This window comes from Syngnathus acus, chromosome 15, assembly GCF_901709675.1.
Source record: "Syngnathus acus chromosome 15, fSynAcu1.2, whole genome shotgun sequence".
NCBI lineage: Eukaryota > Metazoa > Chordata > Actinopteri > Syngnathiformes > Syngnathidae > Syngnathus > Syngnathus acus.
The window spans coordinates 6,048,428-6,074,269 of NC_051100.1; the positions used below are offsets into that span (position 1 = coordinate 6,048,428).

Sequence of the window (25,842 nt, forward strand, 5' to 3'; positions counted from 1 at the left end):
AAATATTTGTCGTCACTTGAAAGGTCTCACAACAACAAAAAACAATGTGATATTTTTAGTAGCTTGTCTTGAATCTATCTTCCAGATTCTGTGATGTCTTTACAGTATTCATAATGAATAAAATATGAATGCGATAACAGTTGAACGATGCCTAATTACGTATTTGCACTAATGCAATTGGAAGACATCAGTGTGTGCAGTAAATGCAGCACTACAGGATGAAGTAGTGAGCGTACAACTACATTTAGGATTCAACATCCTTTATTCCACGTGTTCTGCTGGTAAATGCTGGGACCAATACAAATAGAATGGAATTCCCAAACAACAATACAGTACTCACACAGTGGGGTCGAAGTCTTGGTCAACAACAAACATGGATAAATTGATACACAGAAAAATGTTTTGTATTAAGCACCAGAAAATGTAAACACAAATGTAAATAAACCCGGCGGGCGTGTCATGTGTTGATGTGTCATCCACACTAACCACGTTATTATGTTTATGAATATGTATTATGTGGCAGAGGGACCCTGTTACAAGTGAATGAGATTCTCTGCATTGGTGTGGCAGAGAATCTTTCAAGTTTTTTTATTTATTTTTTCTGGTGTGTGCATTTGTACTGTTGCTTTTACTCTCAACGGCAACAATGCAAGCAAGCCGGCATTTTTCACCATTATGTGATTCGTCGTACAGGTTTATTTGTGTCACAGTAATTGTGCTACTCTTGTACCACACGCAACAACACACACAATAAAAAAAAGGATGCCAGAACACCGGGTTAAGACTCAACCATGGATTTGAAATTGCATTATATAGATGGAAGGAGGAGACTACATTTGAAATACACATTTCACATATCTGTTCCCTGATGACAATCTTGAGACAAAACCACAATGCACTGAGATGCAGCGCTCGCTCTGTGGTATTTAAAGTGCACCGAGATGAATCGCTGTAATTCCACAGAGGTTTAATTTAGCTTCAGGAATGCAAGAGAGGTCTACAGAAAAAATGAATGACTTTACTGGCTCATAGCCCAGGAGCTTGATCTGACTTTGTGTAATATGCAACATGGCTGATACTCCTAGGAGACCTTAGTTTAGGACAACCCAACTGTGGACAGTCGTACAGTCTAAGCGCCTAATTTACTAAGATCCCAAATTTTCACGCTAACGGATAGCACGCGCTGTTAGTGGACATGTGTCACATGCACTGACAGCGCTAGGATTTCTTTCTTAGAGGGGGTGGGGCATTGTGTGGCCAGGTATATCGCAGAGAGTCTACGATTTATTTTTTACATTTACAAAAAATGAAAAACTGCTCTGGGAGATGCCAGCACCAGACAATTGTGCATTGGAATTATGATATGAAGAGTTGAAAACAGCTTAGTCATAGGAGATATGGCATGATTCCTTCTTATGACTGGTCACAAGTCAGCCCTCAGATCGCCCAGAAGCTCTGAAACCGCATTGGTGATTAATTGTTGGTTCAAACATTTTGCACGAGCGGAAAAGATCAGTTCTCCTGGTCTCCACTCATATTTCCCATGCCTCCTCATTATGATTACCCACAGTGGTGCAATTAATCTTGCCAGAATTGTATTTGATAAATCACAGTGGGTGTGCTAAATAAATCTATTTGCATAAACCCCTGACAGAACAAACAAAATGAACTGCTTGGCAATTTAGTGCATTTGACAGATGCAATTCTTGGTACACTTCATTGGTGGACAGGGATGTGCAGTGAGGGGAGCCAAAGGTATTTGCATTGCACAGATTTTCATTTCTAATCCAATAATGACAATGATTTTGTCATTACAATTACAATTGTGTCTTTCCCATTCAAATAAAAGAATGGAAGGCAATGTCAATGCTCCACCATCACGATGCATAGAAAAAGCACGGCGCTCTTCCCATAAATACATAAAGCACTCGAGAAACCCTCGGCTAGTTGGGGACGTAAATGAGAATTGGCTAAACAACTATGTTAGTTGTATCGGCTTTTCCAAAATGACAAGAGCATAAAACATCAACAACTAAAATCATATCTGGGTTATTAAAATTTAAATTTTTAAACACCCATTAAAGTTTTATCAAATCAATTTACAAATGCAATCATTTTTGATTGATTTCACATTACACGGCTAGGTTTTAGAACTACGGCTTCTCAGATGGGATTTCGACACTGATTAGAAAGGATAAACAGAGATGTGTGGTTCCACTGTCATTTGGCATCATGACCAAACATATACAACACAATACATGTCTGAGAAATGAATCACTGACCTGACCACCGGCTATGGCTCTGTGGTTCACACATCATTATCACACAAATACAGTACTGGTCAGACGATTGATTACCTGCCCACGAGACTCTGTCGGTTCTAAAGAAGGTGAGGGCAGCTGTGGGAGGAGTTTAACATACACAGCAGAAAGCGGAGACCAACCACCACGAGGGAACCATATCTACTGTATGACTATCAACTATCTATTCATTTTCATGATATTATAGACCTACAGTATTACATTACTACTATAGTGAATACTCTGTCCAGCAGTGTTTTCTATTGTGTGTTGTTGTGTTACTGTACCTACTCTTCACACAACACGAACAGAAAATCCCAATGACATCCAATTCAGAAAAAATATGACGGTGGCCTGTGCTCCCACCCCTACTTTATTGTATTGGCTTTGTAGAAGAAACCTCCGCGATGCCGTTGGAGGATGTCTGTTAAATCATTCACTGCCAGGACAGTTAAAACGGATCGTTGACGTCTATAGGCGTCGATGGCAGTGGATGAGTTAATTTGGTGTAGGTACTACAAGCCGCACAACAAATTTTGTGGGCTGCCCACTCGTCACTTCCACAGCTGAGTGCTGAGGGTCTGCCCAGAAGCTATTGGCGCTGGGGACCAACTGGCTGCAGACGTGCTTGATGGTGTTGCGCCTCCATTGGTGGCCATGTCTGACATCTGCTGGGATAACTGAGGGAGAGAAGAAAACAAATAGAATCATAAAATAAATAATCATGAAAATGTATTTGAATACAGATTGGCTGGCAACCAATTCTTGGTGTTTGCCCGTAGTCAGCTGGGATAGGCGACCCTTGTGAGGATAAGCGGTTCCGAAAATGGATTCGAATACACTCAACTAAAAACACCCACTGAACCTCACATTTTTCCTTGAATATTACTCTCCCAACCACTCCAAGTGACCTCCTGACACTTCCCCACAAGCGCCTCGATTCAGTACCTCATCTGCTTCGCTCTGCTTGCCTTCGGTCTTCCATTTTGTCTTATCTATTATGAGTGTGCCCTGCACCACTCTCTTATCTGGTCATCTGAGAGCTTTGTGCAGGTATGTGTGTTAGCACACACACACACACACACACACATGCACTTACACATACACACTAAGAGCTAAAGCAATCTCGAATGTGCACCGGCTTTTCAGTCACTGTGCCTCAGCTCCCACATACTCACTGACAATTAGAAAGACAGACACACGTATTTAAGTTGAATGCCAGCGTCCAAGGCCTGCACGCACCTGGAATAAGACACAGTAGCTTCATATAAACTGTATTTTGTAACAGTGCAGATATGACTCTCTCATTCTCTCCCTGTCTATTGTAATTGTACTGTATTATTTTTACCTGGCCCACACTCCAGTGTCCTTGCTGAATGCCGCCGTGCATATTCTGCTGCATGTCTGCATAGCTGCAGTTAGGTAGAGTCATGCCTGGCATCATGGCCCCTCCTCCCATCATGGCGCTGTTGAAGCCTTGCTGTGTTATTTGAGGCTGGCCCAAGTGTATTCCTGTAGCACAATACAGTAGTCCAGTGATTTGGAGTGGGATCATTAGCCCATTTTGATTTCCATCAGCATTTATTTAGATCCAAGGCAATGACAAGGGAGGGCTTCTCAAGTGTGAGTCACACGTACACACAAACACTGTGAACACACTTGCACACGCGTATGCACACTCGCACAAACAATGCCCAACCCTCCGACCCCCACCCCTCCTCAAATAAAAGGAGGCAGGGAGAGTGAGTCTGCTTTCACTTCACTGGTTAAGTTGGACACCAGAAAATGGACCTGACTGCCTTTCATCACACTGACCTTTCATCTGCCTTCACTCTGATCTGTTATTCTGATTCTTGTGTGAGAGTACTCTAAGTGCATGTGCATACGGCCAACAATGTGTGCATGCATCGCTCAAACATGATACTTTACAATTTGCATACACACTACCTAAACAAAGTTATACTAAATATATTTCTCCACTGTATGTAATAATAATAATAATAAATAAGATGCTTAACATGACTCATGTGGGTAATTGTAATGTTGAGTGTGTTAGAAATGTGCCCGGCTAGCATCTAACAGCAAACGAAAAATTCCAGTATAGGTCTTGGCAAGTGATAAGCAATTTCTCATGATGATGCAGCAAAAGGTCCAGCTCACAATTATCTGTGGTGGAAGTTAATGGTATTGGCCAGTGGCTCAATGTAAGGTACGATAAATGCAGAAAAAAATCGATAATGATTATCCTCTGAAAGTGTCTTTCTGGATGAAACCAAAGTGGACAAAAATAATGATAGTGCTTGTTGTATGATGAAACTGTAAAAACTGTCATGGTTTATCCAACAATAGTGTGTATGCGCATGTGTGCGTGCATGAGTGTGTGTGCATATGTTTTGTATATTACCTTGGGCAGTAGCAGGCTGTTGCTGGCTCTGTGGCTGACTACCCACTGAGCTGGTGGCGTACAGAGACAGTATAGAGTCTTTGGATAAGAGCTTTTTCTCCTCTGCCCTTGTGGTGGTACAGGTGGAAGTAGAGGAGGAAGATGAAGAGGTGGAGGGATCTAATGGCTGAGCTGCTCTACTGGAATCAGGCTGTTGGGTGAAGACAAATGGATGGAATTCCTCCATCAAAAAACTGATACGGCTTTCACATTTTCATCCCCTGCCAGAGAAAACAACATTGACTGGCTAGTGTAGCCGTGCCTGTGCTGAGGAGAATTATCGTAATTGTGTGCAATACGTACACCCAATTTGGAGATAATCTAAGGCATATCTTCCCAGAACAGTACATGAAGAGATTTTTTTTTTTTTTTTAAAAGTGTCATTGTCAATTCATGAACCAATGAGCATGGTTTTAGCGTGATTATTGTTGTTTCAAGAATATCTGAAGCACGAAAAAAAATAAAAACAAAAGGGGAAGCAGAAGCGACTTCATGAATACGATAAGAGGAGACTGAGAAATGTTGGTCACTGAGAAAACAGACACACACACACACACACACACACAGCCCACTTTGAAAGTATGTTGTGCTCAACTACTTAGCAGGCAGTGCTGCACTCATCTGCTTCACTCAGCTGACTCTCTTTGACTAAAAGAGGGGCAGACAGGCAAACCAAGAGTTGAAGGGTGGAGGATAAAAAGGAATACGGAGAAAGCAAATTTTTGGAAGGGGACAAAACTTGGGAGGAAGGTGGGGGTGGTGGAGGAAGCACCAAAAATAATGAAGAGAAGGCAGTGGAGAGAGGGGCAATGAGGGAGGTTGATGGGAGACAAGTAGGGCAATGGTGAGAGGATTACCAGAGTGATGAGGAACAAATAAAGTACAGAGGTTGAGAAGACATGAAAACATCATTTGATGGAAAAGGAAGACAAGTCGGGGTCATTCAAATCCTCAGTGGCCGACCGACATGAAGCTTCATTCTTTCCTAGACATAATATTTTTAGCATGGAAGCCGTGACTTGTGAAATATTTTGTTCTGAAATTCATCTCGGAGGCTGGTGTAGTTGAAACACGTTCAGCAATAAAAATTGCTTGGAGGAATGACAAGTTTAATTAGGTTTGCATTAAGATATGGCAACTAACTGTTTGGTGTGCGTAGCTTGGATTATAACGGTTAATTAGGACTTTGGTGAGAACATTTGTGAGATTTGCCATCTTGGAAGGCAAACTAATACGCATAGTGAATTGCTCCTCCTGATAAATCTGCCCCGCCCGCTTCCCTTTCAGAACATGTGACTTGTTGATCTTGCCACAGAGTCATTGTTTGACATAAACCCAAAATATTTCAGTGAAGAGGAAAACTGAATACAAATAATTAGCATGCCTGCTCCGATAAATTTGGAAGGGCATGTATAGACAAAGTTTGCTCAGGGAGCTTGTGTGTATGCCCAGATACATGAAAAATTAGAGGGAACATTGCTCATGTATTTATTTATTTTTGTATATTTACTATATAGGATATACACTGAGATATAAGAGGAGAAATTCACTTGGACTTGAGCACACACATGCACGCGCAGAACACAAATGCACAAGCGCACCCACATTACGTGTGATATGTCGGGGGCTCCTAGCAGCACATTGTGTGCCCGAAAGCCTCTCCAACAAGGCTCCATTCTTTCCGACCAATTCTGTGCTGTATGGTGAATTAGCATCTCTCACAGCATTGTCCTCGCTGTCGCCATTCAAACACAAGCGCACATACACATTCACGTATACACACACACAGAGCAACCTTTTTCCTCCATGGTTTTCCATCACTGCTTGAAACAGCAGACCATCTGTGTCTTTTACGGCCACAGTAAAATTGTTGGTGTGTGTTGAGAAATTTGAACAAAGAATGGAGTACACTAGAAAAGGCCAAAAAGGGGGTGGGGGAAATCAATCAGGAGTCACTAGTTCATTACTTCACTTGTCTGCACCATTCTTCTCTCTTCGGCAATTAACAGCGTGTGCCTCTCTTTCCTAATCCCTGCTTCTCCATTTTTCTTCACACTTTTAATCCTGTTAAGAACTCAAATTGAGCACCTGAATAGGTCAACGAGCAATTTACTTCTTGTTCACTCTGCTCACAAAATATTGAACAGTCTGGACTGTCTTGAGCCTCAAAATCAGTTTGGCGTAGATTTATGTTTGTCTTTTATCTGCTAGAGAAACAATGACACTAGCAGGAGAAATGCTCCATTTACAATTTATTACAGCTACAAAGTGGCTGTTACGGTTTCATGGTTTTAATTAGTGTAGCCTTGCCAAGGACATTTTTAACAGCAGTCGAAATGTAATATTAATGGCTGAATCCATCGCTGATTGCCTTGTTTAGGGCCATTGTTTGACATTTTGCTGATTTCATGCTCTGCTGCCTTCAGAACTCATTTCTGTAAATAATTATTTCTTAATCCACAACTTAAAGCGTGAATTGAGAATCGTCGGAAAATACGCTATATGACTTTTCAAGATTACCAACGACTTCTGATTTTATTTTAAGGACAATTTCCCAGAGGAGGTTTTTAGTGCTACGGTTGCATCTGTGGTAGAAAACTAATGCCTCCATATTTGCTCAAGGCCTGGTGCTAAGACAGAAAAAAAACGAGTATGATGCCCAACCCCTAAAATATTTTATAACTAACTACATTGAGAGTTTACACCATAAATATACCACAAATAACACTTCAAATCCATTAATAGAAGACTTGCCCTGTGTGACTACATGTGTCCTATAATTGCCCGTCAGCCCAGCCCACACAAACTCAGTTGAATAAGGTTGCAGTACTCATGACCTAGAACAAGATAAGCCGTAGAAAATGAACAAATGAAGACCTATCTAAAATTGGGATAAGGCTTAAACACGCATAAGACACGCAGAAAATATGTTGGCAAGGGAGAGAGGGAGAGAAAGAAGAAACACAAATCCTCTCCCTCCCACAAGGCTGTAATCACAATTTAGTAATTGACATTCATAGATAAGCAAGCACTCCCAGATGCCAGTTAATAACTGCAAGAATCAGCAAGCTATAGCTTCCCTTTTTTTTTTTTTTTCATGCACCTGGATAATCACAGCCATAAAGCAAAATCCGTCTGCAAAATCTCAAAGCAATGCTGGCGAAGCTCTAGAAGTAGATGTCAAATTTGTAAAAGTAGTCAAAGATGAGCCTGACATGTGCACAGTGCATTCATCCACTTGGGGGGGGGGGGGGGGGGGGGGGGGCATATTGGCAGCTGTTTTAGAACATTCTGACCAATCTGTCAAGTCCAACAGAATACAGTGTTCTATAAAAAAATATATATATATATTCCTGTTCTTTAGTAATCAGCAATTGAACATTGATTGGTTTTACCAAACACACTAACAAGCTGAGACAAAACAAAAACACTGAATAAAAGGTTTTTGATGACGTACTTAGTATTTGCAGATACACCTACAAGCACAAAATTTGTTGTCTGTGACATAAATTCAATTAATTGACTGTCAGTGGCTTTTTTACCTGACGATTATCATTGACTGAACTGCGACAAGCTTTCGATATGCACTTTGTAAAAATTACCCCAAGACTATCCATTACTATACATGTATAAACGTGTCAGGTGCTTAAATGTGTCCAATTTGCAATTTGTGTATATTACCTTAGCCTGTTGCGTGATGCTGGAGGGGGGTAGAGGGTTGGAGACCATTGGTCCAAAGATGTCCACTTCATCATTGATTGTTGGGCTTTTTTGTTGACCATCTGGAGTATCTGAGGGAGACAAGAGGACACACACACATTACCAATTTTATTACCAAAATAATCGCAATTGGGGTTTTTTCATAATCCAGCAGCCCTACAACACAGTATTTGTAATTTGTGAGTTATGTTGTCGGTAATTTATAGAATGAAAAAAATGTACATAGTATCAAAACCAGAGAAATGATTATTTTGCATTGATTCATTCTCACCTCCTTCAGTGTTTTGTAAAAACAGGTCCATATATATCCAACCTGTCTGTTTACTTTGCAGCTTAGACAGACATTCAAATCATATTCAGATTTTTATCCACACTTATAAGTGGCATGATTCCATTATGGAGATGAGGAGCAAGGGGAAAAGGGTCCATCATCATCATCATCATTACCTGTGCCATATTTGCAATGAAATGGGGTTGCGTCTATAGACCACTCTCAATTTCTCCATGGAAACAGACCAATGGTGCAAGATGTGCTTTTTTTAATCATCCAGTATCACCCACACACTATTTCACATGCTTTTACTGTTACTTGTAATAGTCAGGTGTCCTGCTACGTTTTTCAATATCGGTTGCATTACTTTAGTGTTGTGGGTGTACGAACTGCAACGATACTCCAGGTTTTTTGGGTGTAGACAAATTAATTGTACCCTTAACACCATATTATTGTAGTTAGTAGATATTTGGGAGGCCTTTTCACATCCATACAAGACAGCAGTGTACAGTGTAGCATATTCAGTCTTCATAGATAAGTTCTGAACATTTAATAAAAGCTCTCTCTATATATGACTCGTGTATCCTGACTGCATTCAACTGTTCATTAATGGGCCGGCATTAATCAACTACAAATGACAGCAACATTACTCTAGAAGTATAATTACCTTTTTTGTCCTGTCGGGTGCAATTTGCATACTATCGGACACATGAAGCAGAAACGCAAAAGGATTTGGAAATGTTCTTGAGAGTGTTTTTCAGGTCTTACCCAGGCTCAAAAGGTCCACAGACGCATCTGGACTTTTCTTGGGACTGGCTCTGGACTCTGACTGCAAAAAAAATAAATAATAAATAGGTGAAAAGTAGAAAAATAGGATTAAAAAATAAATAAATAGGTAATATATTGATGCAGATATCTGAGAGAAATCCTGTGTGGGAGGGTGTAACAGTCTAACAAGGGCGACTTTCGACAGCTAACAAACCCAATTTCCCCTCCAACTAAAGATCGATGGGTCACATTAAATTCAATACCTTCGCAATTCCAGGCAATGAAAACAATTACAGTGGCTACGCCTAATTGGCTGTGAATTGGGTGCGACAACTGCAGAAGCACATGAAAAGTGCTGGCCTGAATCACAACAGGAAGCCACCTGGCTGACTGCAGAAAATACTTGGCTCACATTCATTCAGAATTAACTCAAATAGCCCAACCCAACATTCGATACCTTTGAAAACACTATAAAACAAGAAACATGAAAATCTATTCATACAAAGTTCAATTTCTTGCTATAATTTGAATAGATTGAGCTGCAATTCTGTCCAGATTTGACAAGACCACGCTGTCTCGTTAATGAAACATTTTGAGTTTTCCTGGCCCAGAAAGAGTTTTTGATGGAGAAACCGCTTGCAATTAATTATCTGGGGTGTCACTAAGCAATGTCACCAGGAGAAAGTTATAAAGGAAGCGCGAGAGGCTGTCAGGATCATTTCTCTTCCAAGTGGTAAAAAAGGAATTGAAATGGAAGGGAGAAATCGATAGCGCTCCACCTGAACATGTGAATAGAGTCTCATTTGATGGCGAGGTACGGCGCGCCAGTTCAGGGGAGAAAAGCAATCCCTGAAATGCCGTCTGTCACATCTGATTGTTGTAACATCCACACCGAGACAAACGTGCATCTGTCACACTTAACGGGCTTTGGTGTTTTTAGGTTTGCCTGACGTGCACGACAGGACAGGAGTTTCAAATGATATTTTCAAATCACGTATTAAATTTGTTTTTTATTTTAGTTTTGCTTCATCGACAGCCAGCATAGAAATAAACCAGAGATAGTCTGGAATGATTAGCATGGGGGGTATGGTAATATGGTTTTAAATATTTATAAGGCACAGGAAACTGGACCACATGGCATCCCAATCACCATTCCAAAAAGTATGAGATGGTACTTTAAAACAATAATATAATAAGGAGGAGCTCTCAAAAAGCGCAGAGCATCTGCCAAGGCTTAATGTTTTTTCTCCTGGGAACTCAGTAAATGAACAGATGTTATCTAGGATATGGATATTAAAAAACAAGGCTTAATTCAGCCATTGCAATACATTATCATGAGTTAGAATTAAATATTAGTTGTATTGCTATCTAATGCAAAATCTGTATCAAACAAAATTTCAAATTAAAGTGGACATATCTTGGAAAAGTGAAATTTGACTAGATTAGGCGATGGTGCCTTCACACAATAAGCAGAGCTGTATTGAGTTTTGTTGCATGCATCTTGGCAGTAATACAAGATCATTTTTCATTTGCCATAATGTATAATCTGTTTAGTACTTCTTTGAAAAAAAAATATACAATGTAGTTTGTTGATCACAAAAAAAAATGAACTAACAAAGTGAGAAAACCAACCATATGTATACTAAGCAGAGAAAATAGTCAAAAATATTGACGGCCATAATGACAGGAGCATCATGCTCACACACGAAAGCACATTACATTACAGAGGAAAGCACGAGTCAAAAGGGAAATAGCAGCGTGCACGCCGGAAATTGACCTTTAGAATTCGTAGGTGCCTGACAGCCCCTGTAGCGGATAACCAGCTTCAATAGGGAAAGAGGCCAAAATGGTATGGAAATTTTAATGAAAAATAACCAATTGTTTGCTTTTCATTATGATATTCAAAGAGCACAATGTCCTACTGCCAACAACCTGCTCTCCAAAATGCTGTCACCACCTTCCAGACGTGTTTATTAAATCATTTTGACTCTAGTTGTCAGGCCTGATTATAATCTAACTTTAGTGCTGCAAATAACGATTATTTTAATAAAAGATTAATCTGTCAATTAATCGACAAATCAGATTTTTTTAAAAAACAAGTCTTAATTTCTTAATTCGAAAATTATTTCAAAATGACAGTGCAGTAAGTGCACAAACAATGATGATCATTGTTTTCCAGCATTAGTAAAAACATAAAAGCAAATGTTTTCATTTTTTGTATTTTGATTACCAACAAAAAAAAGAAGTCTGATTGATGATGACGATGAAGGAATGCAGCTAACAATTGTAAGTTAAACAATCTTTCTAAATGATTAATTGAAGATAAAAATAATTGTACATCACGCTTAGAAAACAGGTTTAAAAAAAATGATCATAGCCAGACTTCCAAAACCATTTTATCATGCCCGAAAGTGAAAAGAAACAAAAAAAACACTTCGACTAATTTCCATGTAGGGTCTAAGATAATTTTGTTAACATCTTTTTTGAATTAGGACAAAGTGTTTTCCATTTTACCAAGGTGAAAATACTCCAGCTTTTTCGCAACCAACTGCATGCGGGTTGTTTGCGCACCGCAGCACAAATGAGTAACCTCCTTGGTGTGTACAGTACAGGGAGAATTAAAAACAAAGGTCTGATTGTCGTAGGAAACCAGAGCAAACAACAATGAGCGGGGTGGAGAAAAACAAATCACAAAAAAAGGAAAGAATCGGGAGATGGGGGTTGCCAATTGACTAGCAGTGAGTGGGCAAGGATGGATGAATACAAAAGAGGCAGGAAATAGAGGACAAATAAGAGAGTGAGAGTGAGGGAAAATGAGGGCATTGGAGGGACATAAAACAGAGAGTGCAGCAGAGGAATAAGTCCACATTGTCCACATTTCTGTAAGGGCATGCAAATGAGCAAATAATCCCCGTCTATCGTTTAAGGTAGGATGCTCTTGAAATTTTGGGAAAATGCCATATTGTCATGCTAGGTGGACATTTCCCCAGGTTTTAGAACTGCTGTATAATCCATTAAGCGGGAACGCTACCACACTCCATTAACAGCAATATTGCACAATCTTAATGGCTGTGAAAGAAGGCTTATGACATTATATGTCTTTTCATGGGCGGTTCAGCGAGGCACTACAGTGTAGTAAACTGCTGCTAAATATAAATGCTCGTGTGAATATATCCGCTCCTTGGAGTGACTGATTTGTGCCGTATCGTGCAGACTGCAATTAATGGAGCATTCGGGATCATGATTAAAATGAGTGTGTGGTTGCACGAATGAAGCGGTCTTGTAGTCTATAAACAAATACTAACAATAAGATTAGCAAATTCCAAATATTGCTGTTTTAGAGCATTCCGTTCATTTAGTATATAGTATGCATTTTTTGTATGAATGCCCTGCAAAAACACTCCCTTTATTTTCTTTTTTAAACAATCATTTGAATGGTGCAAAATACAAGACAACACCATATCAAATGTTAATCTCTCTTACACGGTCAAACGTTTGCAATGTCATTTTGTAAAAGTGGGATTTTTGATACAGGTCGTGTATTGCACCACATTTGATTGAATGATAAGAATAATTGCCATGTGCACTGTATGTGGCCTCATTTTATTGAAATGACATAATTGATCATAGGTTTTAGATCATATTTATAGGGCTTGCAGTGGTGACAGCAACAGTGCAGTGACGACCATCTACAGAGGGTGGATCATCTTTGTTTGCTGACAGCTGGCGTACTAACAACATGAAAGAGAATAATACAACTGCCACTGGCTATGATGAGTCGATACTTAAATCAGACAGCTACAGCGGAGCTTTGAGAAAATGCTGAAAGGCGAACATCGTAATAGGGCAAGGTATAAGAAGACAAAAGGTGTTATGGGAGAAGAATGTTGCTCGTGAAGTAAGAGTGATAACAGATGGAGGGAGGGAGAATTGCATTGGAGGTGGGAGGATCTAAACAATGAGGATGACAAGCAAGAAAATGCGAAAGAAGATCGATAGCTGGTGGAGATGGTGACGGAGGGAAGGAAAGAATGACAAAAGATGATTAGATTAAGTCAAGGAAAAATGTGTGCTGGATTGCGCCATTCGCCATGGCCGCTTACTCAGCTGCTCACGTGCAGTGTGTGGTCATGTCTTCAGCCTACATCATCACTCACTGCCCACGTCTACCGGTGGCAAACTCGATGCTCGGTGTTGTGAGAGAGAAAAGTCAAAGCCCAAAATCAAAAGGAGAAACACCTTGCTGAGCGCCAGCTGCTCTCACCGCATGCTCCACCGTGTGATGAAAGCTTTTGTGTTTGAGAGAAATTGCAGTAGGGAACCATAGGGGTCGTCATATAATGTCAAATCATTTGAAATGTGCTGAATTCAAAATAACCAGCAAACTCAGGGGTGTCTCCTCAAAGAATCTCGGTGGGATGAATAATCTTTGCTTTCACTCGCTCCTCTCCTCCTTCATTTGTCCCACCTATCTCTGTCATGATCGTTCCTTCTCTGTCTCCTCTTTTTGTCTGTAGCGCTTTTTACAGACACTAAATCACTGTCATCCCATTAGGCTGCTAACATGTTGTCGTCTTCTTTGAGATCATGAATAAATTATCAACGAGAACAAGACGTTTCTCCACTCGGTGGAAGGCGCTTGTCGAGAGTGAGTTTGAGGTGTATGTAAAGGCATGATTGGACAAGTGCAGTTGGAAAAAAAATAGTCAAGCACATTTCTGAATTGTCAGTTTTAGATTGATGATAAATGGAGGATGCAGGCAAACGCCAAGCTGCGAGTCCTAGCATCACCCTCACCCTCCCGCCGGCAGTGCTCTTTAAGGTCTAGCAGTCAGGGGGCGGATCGATAGCATAGCCACAATGAGGCTAATCAATAAAATGGATTTGTACTGCTGCAGGAGGAGAGCCAAGCCTGCCTCCAAGAAAAGACACAAATGCACAACACAGACACACGTATAAATAAACATATGCGCCCTCCCCCCAGCAGGAAGGATCCCCCCTGCTGTGATGTGGGAGAGCATGCCATTGAGATTGTTAAAGCCCAGCGTCTTAAACTGAAGCTGTCGTCATGAATGCAACCAGGGGCCCGTACGGATTAACGTCATCACCACAAACTCCATGTTATCGATCTTTTTTTTTTTTTTCTGTTCGACAATAATAAGCCGATAATTTGCTTTTCCGCTTATTTACAGTTTAAGGCACAAAGGAGCTCATCAAAAGCACTGCTTGATCAACACAAATAAAATGAAGTCTAGACAGTAGATAGGTTGCCACACAGCCTACATTTCTACACCGTGTAGTATTTGATCATGCAACGCCACACGTGAAGATACTATGTTAACAGTCACTCAGTATGCAGCAGCAGCACCCAAATAAGTGAGAGCTGCATTACTCCCTTGTTGCTTACCAAACCCTAGAAATATGTCCATGACCCAGAAACACACTTCTTATAGGCTGTAAGGAAAAAACAATACTGTTGGAGTTGTACACATGTATGGATCTATGTCCCATGAAAAAGTATTTGGCCTCGACTACATTTTTTTTTTTTTAACATCCATTTTATGTTTAAGATTATCAAACAAATTCAAAGACCTGGCAAAGATGAAGTAAAGTAAAACCAAACAGTTTTGTGCCGGGTCAAATCTAGTTTAGGGTGTTTGGGATTGTGTTCATCGGACGTTAAGGCGTACGGATTTGTCGCCCCCAGAACGCACTTAGTCAAACGTGCAAACCCAAATAAAATGAAGTGGGATGCATCAGGAAGGGCATTCGGTGTCAAATCTATGTCAAACATATTTATTCAATGTATACAAATGTATTCAGACAGCAGGAGATTAATACAAGTTACCTTTGACCTCTACTACAACAAGAGGTGCTCAAAATTGTGGCCATTACATTCCAGACATTCATGTGTACGCCAAACTACTGCGTTGGGCAACGTTGGCTAAAGTGTCCAATGGGATTGCTGCACATGCATTTTCGATTTTCATGTCCCCCATAGGTACCCTCAAGGATGTTGTCGCAGGAAACTGACTACACAGCTAGAAATTGAAAATGCATGTGCAGAAACCCCACTGGAGATATTTAAGAGCAACTCTAAGATGTATGCACGATGAAGAATGGGGGGAAGATGGCAAGATTGTATCGTGGCAACAACGACAAACAAAAAAATAAGAAATATTGCAGAAGAACATTATGAGCAACGGGGCAAATAATTTGCATCGGAAAACGATAGTGGACGCCGGAGATTCACGGTATAAATGACAAGAGCTTCTATAAGAAGAAATGTTGCATGGCTGCACCCTGCATATGACTTACAAATGATCACAGAGGTAAAGCAAAGCCTCTCTGTGTGACAGTGTTTACGAGCCGACTCCCTCGAGAATGTAGTCTCTGCAGCAAAGCGGCAGAATGAACACACAAACTCTCATCCTCGCTGTTGTCGCACGCACGTCATGCAGAGAAAATAGCGTGCCAACACACAAATAACACATATTTAAATATTTTTCTGCTACCCTTGAAAAATACATTGCGATTTATAAAAAGTATTAGCATTATTTTCTGTACCTCTTGATTTACTTCCAGATTGACTGACTGTGTGACAATTTCCATTAACTGAATTCAACTGTGTGATGCACATTTGTTATTTGAACAAACAAATCAAGCCCATTCTTACAATACAGAATTGGATGTTGATTTTCAAAAACAAATTGATTCCTTGTTATAACAAAATAGGCACAATAATGAAGCTGAGTGAGGTGAAGTTTCTAAAAATAAAAAAAAATGTCTAACTTCTAGATTTGAATGTAATAATCCACCACTAATAAACAGTACCTTCACGTTGTTTCGATCAGAGTCCTTCTCTTTTTTCTTCTCATCTTTCTTCTTTTCACGTTCCTTCTGTAGAGGAAGCAAAAATTCCTATCAATCCACATTTTTTGACGTCCAATTCTCATTTTATGATGTGCTTTCAGTGCACACAACAGCATCTGTCACAGGTCGACCATACTTCTTCCATAGCGGGGTTTCATGAAGTTACTATCAGTATCCTGATTTTTCAACAACCTTTCAAGGCCTTTTATACTGAACTCTTCATTTTGCTTTTTGCTATGATGCCAAATAAAATGGCAGCCTGTACACAATACAGTGGAATCACAAGAAAACAATACTGTTGTTGTTCTTATTATTATTATTATTATAACAGATTGCCGGAGGTTGCACAAGGAACAAAGTGTACCTCGTGTTTGCTTCTGACAGCCTGGGAGGATGATGAGTTGGAGTGAGGAGCACCTTCACCTGACTTCTGTGAGAAGAAAAATCTGGATGAGCACATAATTGAGGTTGCAGGAAGAAACACATATACAGCAGGAAAAAAAAAATCCACCCAGTAAAAAAAAAACAAAATAGAGTCAGCGAGATATGTCAGTACAAGCAAATGAGGTTTTCCACTGCTACAGTGAAGTGCTCTTCTGCTTGTTGCGAACCAAGGTTATATTCAGCATCTCAGCTGAAAACAAGAAATGGTGTTGAAAGAGGCCGTCTCACGCACACTCAAGTTACGGACTGGACAGATGACCGCCATTAACCCGAGAGTTGGACAGAAGTACAGATGAATTACAATGATGACTGCAAAAGTTCATTATAAAACATGTTTTTGTTATTATTATTATTATTATTACTATTATATCAATATTGTTCTATCGCCGTTTAAAATCTGTGATAACAAATTCAGTTTTTCCTTTCTTCCTTATATACAATATCCAGAGTTAAGTTAAAAGAGAATATAAGTCTGGGTACTGCCAACAAATTCAGAAGCATGAGCATGTCGACGCTGAAATGATTTCACTTAAGAGAGAAATCTCTATGCCTACACCCAAAAATGGCTGTGGGTTAATGGCTGCCTCTCCTCTGTTTTTCTCCATCCACACCCTAGTGCATAAAGTGATAATCACTTGTTTTTAATAATTAATTTGCATATAAAAGACAGGCATATAAGTGGGTGGCAGAAACAGATCCGAGATCACAGTCTGGCTGCTGGCAGTGCTCAACAGAAAAGCAAAGAAAAATGAGAGGGATGCAAAATGCGAGATATCAAACAAGTGAGGAATGAAAGGAACAAAACAGAAAAAACAGCATAAGGAAATCACATTTAGAGATCAAATAAGGATAGGATGAGAAGGAAGCTGTGGCCGACTCATTTGGAATAAAAGAAATTAACGTGTGTAGGAATCATATTTGAAGTTAATGTGCTCTCCTCCTGGCAGCTGGATCAGCAGATGTGTCAACAATTACAACAAATAAGATTTGCGATACTCACCAGGGTTGTAGCCAGAGTCTCGTCGTAGTATTTTTTCCTCTCATATTTGTCACGGATGAAAATCTCCACAGCCCTGACAATTTCGGTTCAGGACTGCTTAGTTGTATACAATCAATAATTGAAAATGAAATTCAACATTGAAAAATGACCTCAAATTTTCGACCACTTTAACTAGGTTAGCAACTGAGCATTGTGACTGAAATTTGGTCACAACTCCCCACAAAATGAACCTCCTTAGTTCTGATCCTCTCCAGTGAGTTTGTGAAGGTTAAGGCCACTGGCATGGAGTTATTGTTTTCCAAGGAAAAGAAGGATTGGATTTACAATTGATTTATTTTCCTCTGGCACTGTGCATAACAACTGAAGTGCTCCTCAGCATATTCCATGCCAAGAGCGCCCTCGGCTTTGTTGCCATGTAAATTGCTGGAGGGATCAAAAACATCAATTTGGTCATATGAAACGAACGTGTGGCTGCCCTCTGCACACATGAGTGGACTTCAGCTAAATGTCACCCTTTGTATCAGCTCCTTGTTTGCATCATACCTACGATTTTACATCAGATTTTAAAACAGATATTTCAATTAAACAGGCTAAGGAGTTTTGACGTACATTTTTATGCAGCCCAAAAAAGTGAGCAGTTTTAGGACTTATAAGCACATAGGTGCCCAAAGGTGTGCCAGATGCTTAAATGACTTCAATAAGCACCTCTTGATGTGGAGTAGCAGCTCTGCTCTGAGGCTGTGCTAACACTTGACAGGTTTGATCACTTAAAATGAACTGTGACGCAATTACATTAATAGGGTGGTTCAAATGAGTAAGCTCAAATGTTACCGTTCAAACCCTGGTGCATCATGGGATTAAAAATATAGTAGATGTCAGTCTATTTCCCAAAACAAATGGTCGAGTCCTACTGAAATACACATGCTGCACAGACATGGAGCAATGTTGGAATGGCAGTGGGAAAACGACAAGGCAGTACAAGTGTTTGAAGTGTCACGAGCCAGACAGTACACCTGAGAGTCGATCAATACAAACGCAAAGCCAACCAGTATAAACTAGCAGCCAGCACTGCCACACAGTTTGGCTTTCATCACGTCATACGTTCCAAGTGCTGTTAAATGTAACAAAGACTTTATCCAAACAATTTCCAATGGACAACTTTTACCAATGCCATTATGAATCAGGATTTTTCTGCTAGGGTCCAGACCAGAGAAACAAATTGCAAGCGTAAGCACATCCGCAGATCCTCCAGGATGAGCAAATTCTCTCAGCGTATCTCCAAGGGTGAGCCCAGACACCCTGCAGAGGAAAGCAATTTCGGCAGCTTGTTTCCGTGACCTTGTCCTTTCGGTCAGCACCCCGCAGCTTGGCCATTAAATTCCGAACTTCGCCTTTAAGCTCCACTTTCATTGCACACACCATCAATCTCACACTTCAACTTTCCGCCCCTCATGAACATGACTCGGCCATGATTGACTCACTCCTCTACTGGAGGGCTCGGGCGAGCCTTTTCCGTCAACCCTGGCCTCAGATTTGGATGGGTGGATTCTCATCCCAGCGGCTAAACAGTCATCAGTGAAACATGGAAGCAAACTCTCAAGGTCACAGCAGGACCGTGTCATCTGCAAATAGCAGAAGTGAGCTCCTCAGGCCGCTCACCACACCTTGGTAGCAGCGAGACATTCCGACAAAGAGCCCCCATGGTAACATCTAACTCCTTCTGTGAGCTTACCGCTCGTAATATAGATGGCATATCTGTTCTGTGAAGAATGATGAGCCCACGCAGCAAGCTGCCAGATAAAAGATACATTATTAGAACGCCATTTCCAACTGTGTAATTATTTATTTCAGCCTGCTGATGGAAATATAAAGATTTGCTGCTCTGTTAACCACACAAATGTCTCTTCTTGTAAAGCGGAAAAGGGCAAACTTGTAAGACTGTTCTACACAGTCTGAGCTAGCAGTGCATTAATGCCTCAACATTAGAGACTTTTTACTCTGATGTGTAGAGGTTGCTAAAAGGACAAGATCTGTATGCAGAATAACTGACTGGAAATGGCAGAATGTGCAAGCATGAGGAGGATACTGGTCAGTCTGTGGCCGACAGAAGTTCTCTGGAAGGTGGGCTTCATACAGCTGCTTGGCCCGGCCGTTACCCATGTCCACCATACTCTAAGAGGGGAGAAAACAACATTATTTTTTTATTAATATTATGATGATATATATTATTATATTATATCTATCATATATTATTAATAATAATAATTTTATTTTATTATTAAATTAGACAGGTGTACACATTGGGCCCCATATATCAAGGCCAGAATGGGAAAAAAGATACGTGATGATAGCTGAAGTCGAAACGTGTCAGAATACTCAGCCATCCATAATTAATTAGTCACTGAGAGCAGAATTACTATTCAGAGAGTGACATTCTCCACTGACCCAGCAGATAGTTAGGGATCATGCACACACACACACACTCACAGATACACGAACACAATTGCTAAGCAAAACAATTGGATGTATTAATCACAATGAATAAATGAAGTGACCTTCAGCAATATATGCACAGCCCTTGGCCGTTGTGTGATTAAATTAAAGTAATGTGCTGGTTATACACACAAGCTTCTTTCATTTTGACGTTAACAGTCACCTCAGTGTGACATTAAAATGTATACATTTGACACTATGCACACATTAGCTGAACATTCACCATTAATTTGTGTTTGAAAAATCAAAGATGGGTTTGTCTTTGCTCTATAAGCTTCACTATTAAATAAAGATAATGGACAGAAATTTACTGTGTCAACTGTGTAACTTGTGCGCTCGTGCATGTGTGTTTGGGTGTGTACCTGCATCTGCTCTGGGGTCCACTGGTCTAGATTGACAGATTTGACTCTGGAGATGTGGACACCCAGGTTGCGGTGGATGCCAGCACAGCGGATGCACATGAACACCCCAAGGTTCCATGAGGCCCACCGAGGACCTGGAAGAGAAAGAAAAAAATGATGATTGCTTTAAAGCTCAATCTCCAGCGCCACAGCTTTCTACTTCTGGTTTTGTTGTCTTTGAATAAAAGTTGGCGAATTGTTCTAAGAGAAAGATAATGATGAGTCAGTGGAAGAAAAAAAGAAAAGCAAAAATTCAATAAAGAGCATAGTGCATAAAAACACTTACCTATCTATAAAAGCTACAACAAAACTAATGTTGGCTAATAAAATTGCTTTATTGTGTTTTCACGTTTTAGGAAGAGCATTTGAACACTGGACTACAAGGAGTAAATTAGGGCATTTCAACAAATAAGAAGAAGAGGCTTAAGTTTTCTGCCTCTAGTTGTAAAATGTAAATCAAGACAACTACCATTTAACAGAGCCACATTTAGCCATGTTAAAGTGAACTATTACTTTTATATTTGATCGAAGATGGAACCGGGTTCCTCTCCTTTTATTTTGTACTTTAGTGTAATGTAATGATGGAATCTACAGGGGAAGTAGCACATCCAACAAAATGCTTTTAGAGAACTCCGCAGAGCAGCAGGGTGCTTGAATCCCCCTGTCATCCCAAATATGTCAGAACTGGAGACTGCTAAATTATCCTCAGCACTTCCCTCATTTGCAAATATGCTAAGGAAATCTTACCACTCCAATAACTATGTATCAGCACTAATAGTATTCGGCAGTTCAATGATTCGAACGGGCTGGCGGCTGAAGACGCTCAGCGCTGCATCCAGGGCAATCAGATTATATCTCCAAGCCTGACAAATTGAACTGACTTTTATAGATCCAGGATACAAAATATTGGTACGGCGGGACACTGCTGGATGGGGGCAGAATGGACCGCAGAGCTTGCCGGTCTCGGGTAAGAGCATCTGAGTGTTAATTCAGTGGCACTAATACGCTTGACGGCCTAAAGGGGCATTAAAGCAGGGATGACTGAGTGTTAAGCCTAAATCAACAAGCTGAGCCCCCGTAAGCAGGACCCTATCTGTTGGCGTCACAAAAGATTCCACATGCATGAAATTATCTCTGTGGCGCACTCGTAGGGCTCTTTAAAATTATCTCCAAAGTGTGCGACAGTCCAATCAAAACAGCAAATCATCAGATGGAGCGCAGTAGCATAAAAATAAAAAATAGGATGTCACTCCTTCCTAAAATTGCTGAAGAAGAGCCTGAAAATGACACTTTTTTTTTTCCTAGTACAAAAGTGTCACACAGTTTTATGAATTTCCAAACATATTGTAAATAAGTCCATCCTGATTCTCGGGAAAAAAAAAGAGTAGAAAGTATTAATTGAGCATTACACCCCATGTTCTTTGCTTGTCAGCCATGTCTCATGAAATAAGCAAGAATTGACAAGAGTCCCGAGTTCCAGTAAAAATGCTCAGATGATTACAGAAAAGTCAAAATTCCTGGTATTGGTGAGATGGGTGCATTTATCGGCTTTGACACTTTAGACCTCTGCAGTAAAGTGGCCGTCGCCAGGCACAGACGACGATGAGTACATGAGACATTTTAGAAAATAAAAAATAACAGCAAGACCTCAACACTGCTGTACTTTTAAAATATCTTCCCTCTCGTGAACTGGTTCAATTCTGACCTGATTCTTCGCAACTCTGTTCATACTACTCACACTTTCATGCAGGTAAATTTGTGCAAATCATGAAGAGTGACACAACGAGGGCATGCATGCCCGCTGACGGTAAAACCATATTTGAGCGTACAGAAAATGCACATGGGAGACACGTGTATTGGCAGTCACATCAAAACACTGAGTAGAGGCACACACGCCATCACAAAACAAGTCATCAGAACTGAGAGAAGCACAAACAAACATACCCTGGAGCCTTGATGAGGGACAGTGGAACTCTACTACAACCCGGAGGAGGAAGGACAGCCAGCAGAGCATGAAATTAAAGCCCCGTCCGTGTTTGTAATGAGCTATGACACTTTTCTGAAGCAACCAATCAGAATCTAGAAGTGTTGGATGGAATATACTGGCAACAAGCACATTTAAACATATACCTTGTGATGCTTAACAAAAGAAGCCAAGATTGGAACAGCACCTTTTTTTTTTCTCTCCAAAGTTGTCCATCTGAGTTCGGAGTTCAGAACGCAGCTCGTGATTTCATTTGTATGGTAATTTTTGTGTTAACAGATTTGCTGTTTTTTAATTATCATTCATTTTTACATGACGTTGTTATGTATACATATGAGTAGCTGTCTCTGTCACAAATTTTTATGGCAATTCTATGAGATAATCATAGGATTACATCCATCATGTTGTTTTTAGCCGCTTATCTGTCACGGGTAATCTGAAATCCATCTCAGATGACTTTGGGCTGGTTAGAGTTTGGATTGGTCGCTAGTCAATCACAGGACTAATACAGACAGATAATGATTCACACACAATTACAGCTAATTAGAGTCTTCAATTAACTACATGATAACATGGGAACGTGCATGTTACAAACATGGGAGGTCATGTAACCTCCACAATGTAAGATTAGTCAGAGCCAAGAACAAAACTCAAAACCTTTAAGACAAAAGCAAGATCTGTGGGAACAGCAATTCTCTAAGCCCAACATATTCAGATAACAGAGTCTTTATTTTGGTGACCTCCCATATGGAGTGCAAGGAAAATTCATAAAATCATGAATCCATTTAGATTTGCCAAATAAACAATTCAAGAGCAAAACATTTTCAGCACTCTCATACATTTCAAGCCTAGTGATGGATGAGTCATCCTCATTACAACAGCGATGCGTCAACAAAACAACTAAACCTGCAGTTTATTGAAGCCTAAAATATTTGTTGTTCTCCAGTTAATACATTTGCAAGAAGCTGGCTGTGATTTAATTCAATTGTATAATCAGTGAACAATTACAATTAAATACACTCATGTAGAAGTTGTTTTTATAAACAACAATTAACCACACACAATATTTTGTGATTACATTTTTCAATGCCATTGTGCTTCGTAAATAGCGGAAAAAAATACATCTTATGAATTTAGCCGTATTTCCCTCAAAAATAAGATAATTTTCCATGTCGCGCATTGTGTGCCGTTAATGACGCCTACGCCACTGTCTTGATGGATGTAAAGGATATGCTGCCCCCTGCTGGTCTTGTAGTGTAATTCCCTCTCACTATGTACAAACAAATAACGTTAAGAGGTCTGACTGACCAGATAATCCTTTGCAGTGTGTAACAGGGTTTGCTGGCACGCTTTGTTAGACATCACGTCTCTCAGTTAGGATTTAAATTCACAATTGTTCTTATAAAATGCATAAAAGCAAAACACAACAGCAGAAAGACAAAAATCAATAATCAAAAATCAATCATGCTAAAAGCAAAGCCTCGTTCGGTAACACGATGCCACACTTTGGATGACACCAGAATGCTGACCAGCGGGCCTTGTGACTCAAACTAACATGGATCAATTCAATTTACTACATTACAGACAGTAACTCAATGCTGGCTTACATACAAGGTGTTTTTATCTAGTCTTAAATTGCTGGATGCGTTTCCACTTCCAAAAGATCTGACAATCATCTACACTTAAAAGTAGACCATTCTTCAGTATTGTTTGATGAATCAACAAATCACTCAATCAACAAAATACTGAATTGCTGAACTCTGCCATGCGTCATGATAAGACATTCACTAAATAAGGCAAAATAAGGTACCGCGAATAGTGCTTGCTCATGGGAGATTACTGTCATGCCTTGAGATAACCTCCATTCCTATGTATCGATAATATTAACCAGACAATATCAACAATGCATCGAGCTTCGATCATGTGAATTGGCAAACTCCTTAGATTGTTACCAATGTTGCAAGACGTTCTTCTGCAAAATCCTACAAACGGATTGTTTAATGTGCTGTTTGTGTTTTTGATTAAAAAAATATATATATATATCATAAAGAGGATGCTTGCAAAATGTGCACAGCTGATGTTTTCAAAAACATGTAACAATATTATATTGTACATAAATGACATGTTCTCAATCTGCTTATCATTCACAAAAATAATTATGCTCGGTGTTTTTGCATCCTGGTATTTTGATTTGCTCATGATTTTGCTGCATGACAGGACAGCATAATTTCGCAAAAAACGTTTTCCGCTCATAAATAAAGCAGCCAAGGACGTGACATCGATACATCATCGCCCAACCCCGTCAAGTTGATGGCACTTTAACAAAGCGGAAGTAATGAAACTTTATATTTCAAACTAAAACAATATTTCAACCAGGTATACTACGTATTAAAATCAATGTGTCGAATCTCAATCAATATACAGAAACACTAAATGCTAAGTCGTATTTTAGTTTACCCAGTACTAACCCTTCCGAACCACTAGTTTCTATACGTTACACTACAGGCGCTCTATGCTTTTACTTTTAAAATATTTAGCGGATAACGAGTATTAAAAGATGTTGTGTATATGTACAGCTTGGAAATTTGCCATTTAAAAAAAAAAAAAAAAACTATCTGCCAATAGTTAGTTACTGTTCTGGTTATGACATCACGTTAAACAATCGTCGATGTGCAAATTAATTCTATTGTCATATCGATGTTTACTGCTTAGAACAAGAAACACAAGCATACAGCTGCACTTAGGACTCCCTTCTAAACGTATTGTGTTGCTGCCCCCGGCTTTGGTAGAGTGTTATCACGCAACCAAACACACACGACAATTTGACATTTTGCACATGCATTTGTTTTCTAACATGCACACTTTACCTTTTGCTTCGCAGTCGGCACAGTATTTGTTCTCGTCCTCTCTCAGCAGTTTCGATAGAATGGCCTGATGCTGCTCATTCAATTTCTGAGCTTTTTCTCTTTCAGAACGCGTCGTCATGTCTGCTCAAGTGCGGATGCTTGTCTTTTAGTGTGAGCAGCCGTGAAATATGACAAAGACAGCAGCTTGATATTGAAATGATTATGTCACGCCAGTGAAGCTCAGCCTCACTCGATGTACTGCTAACATCCAACCTGCTAACAAGGTAATACGGATCCAA

At 40.0% G+C, this 25,842-nt stretch overlaps 1 protein-coding gene across 1 annotated transcript; it reads right to left on the bottom strand.

The window, feature by feature from the left end:
- Window positions 1-243: 243 nt before the first annotated feature.
- Window positions 244-25,842, bottom strand: LOC119134415 (stromal membrane-associated protein 1-like). The gene is made up of 11 exons (XM_037271080.1): window positions 25,565-25,842; window positions 20,675-20,808; window positions 19,906-19,991; window positions 17,820-17,892; window positions 16,740-16,805; window positions 16,337-16,402; window positions 9,503-9,563; window positions 8,425-8,534; window positions 4,705-4,894; window positions 3,649-3,812; window positions 244-2,980 (listed from the first exon to the last, which is right to left on the bottom strand). Exons 1-11 carry the CDS (start codon window positions 25,680-25,682, stop codon window positions 2,855-2,857), a joined length of 1,194 nt encoding a protein of 397 aa, XP_037126975.1. The 5' UTR covers window positions 25,683-25,842; the 3' UTR covers window positions 244-2,854.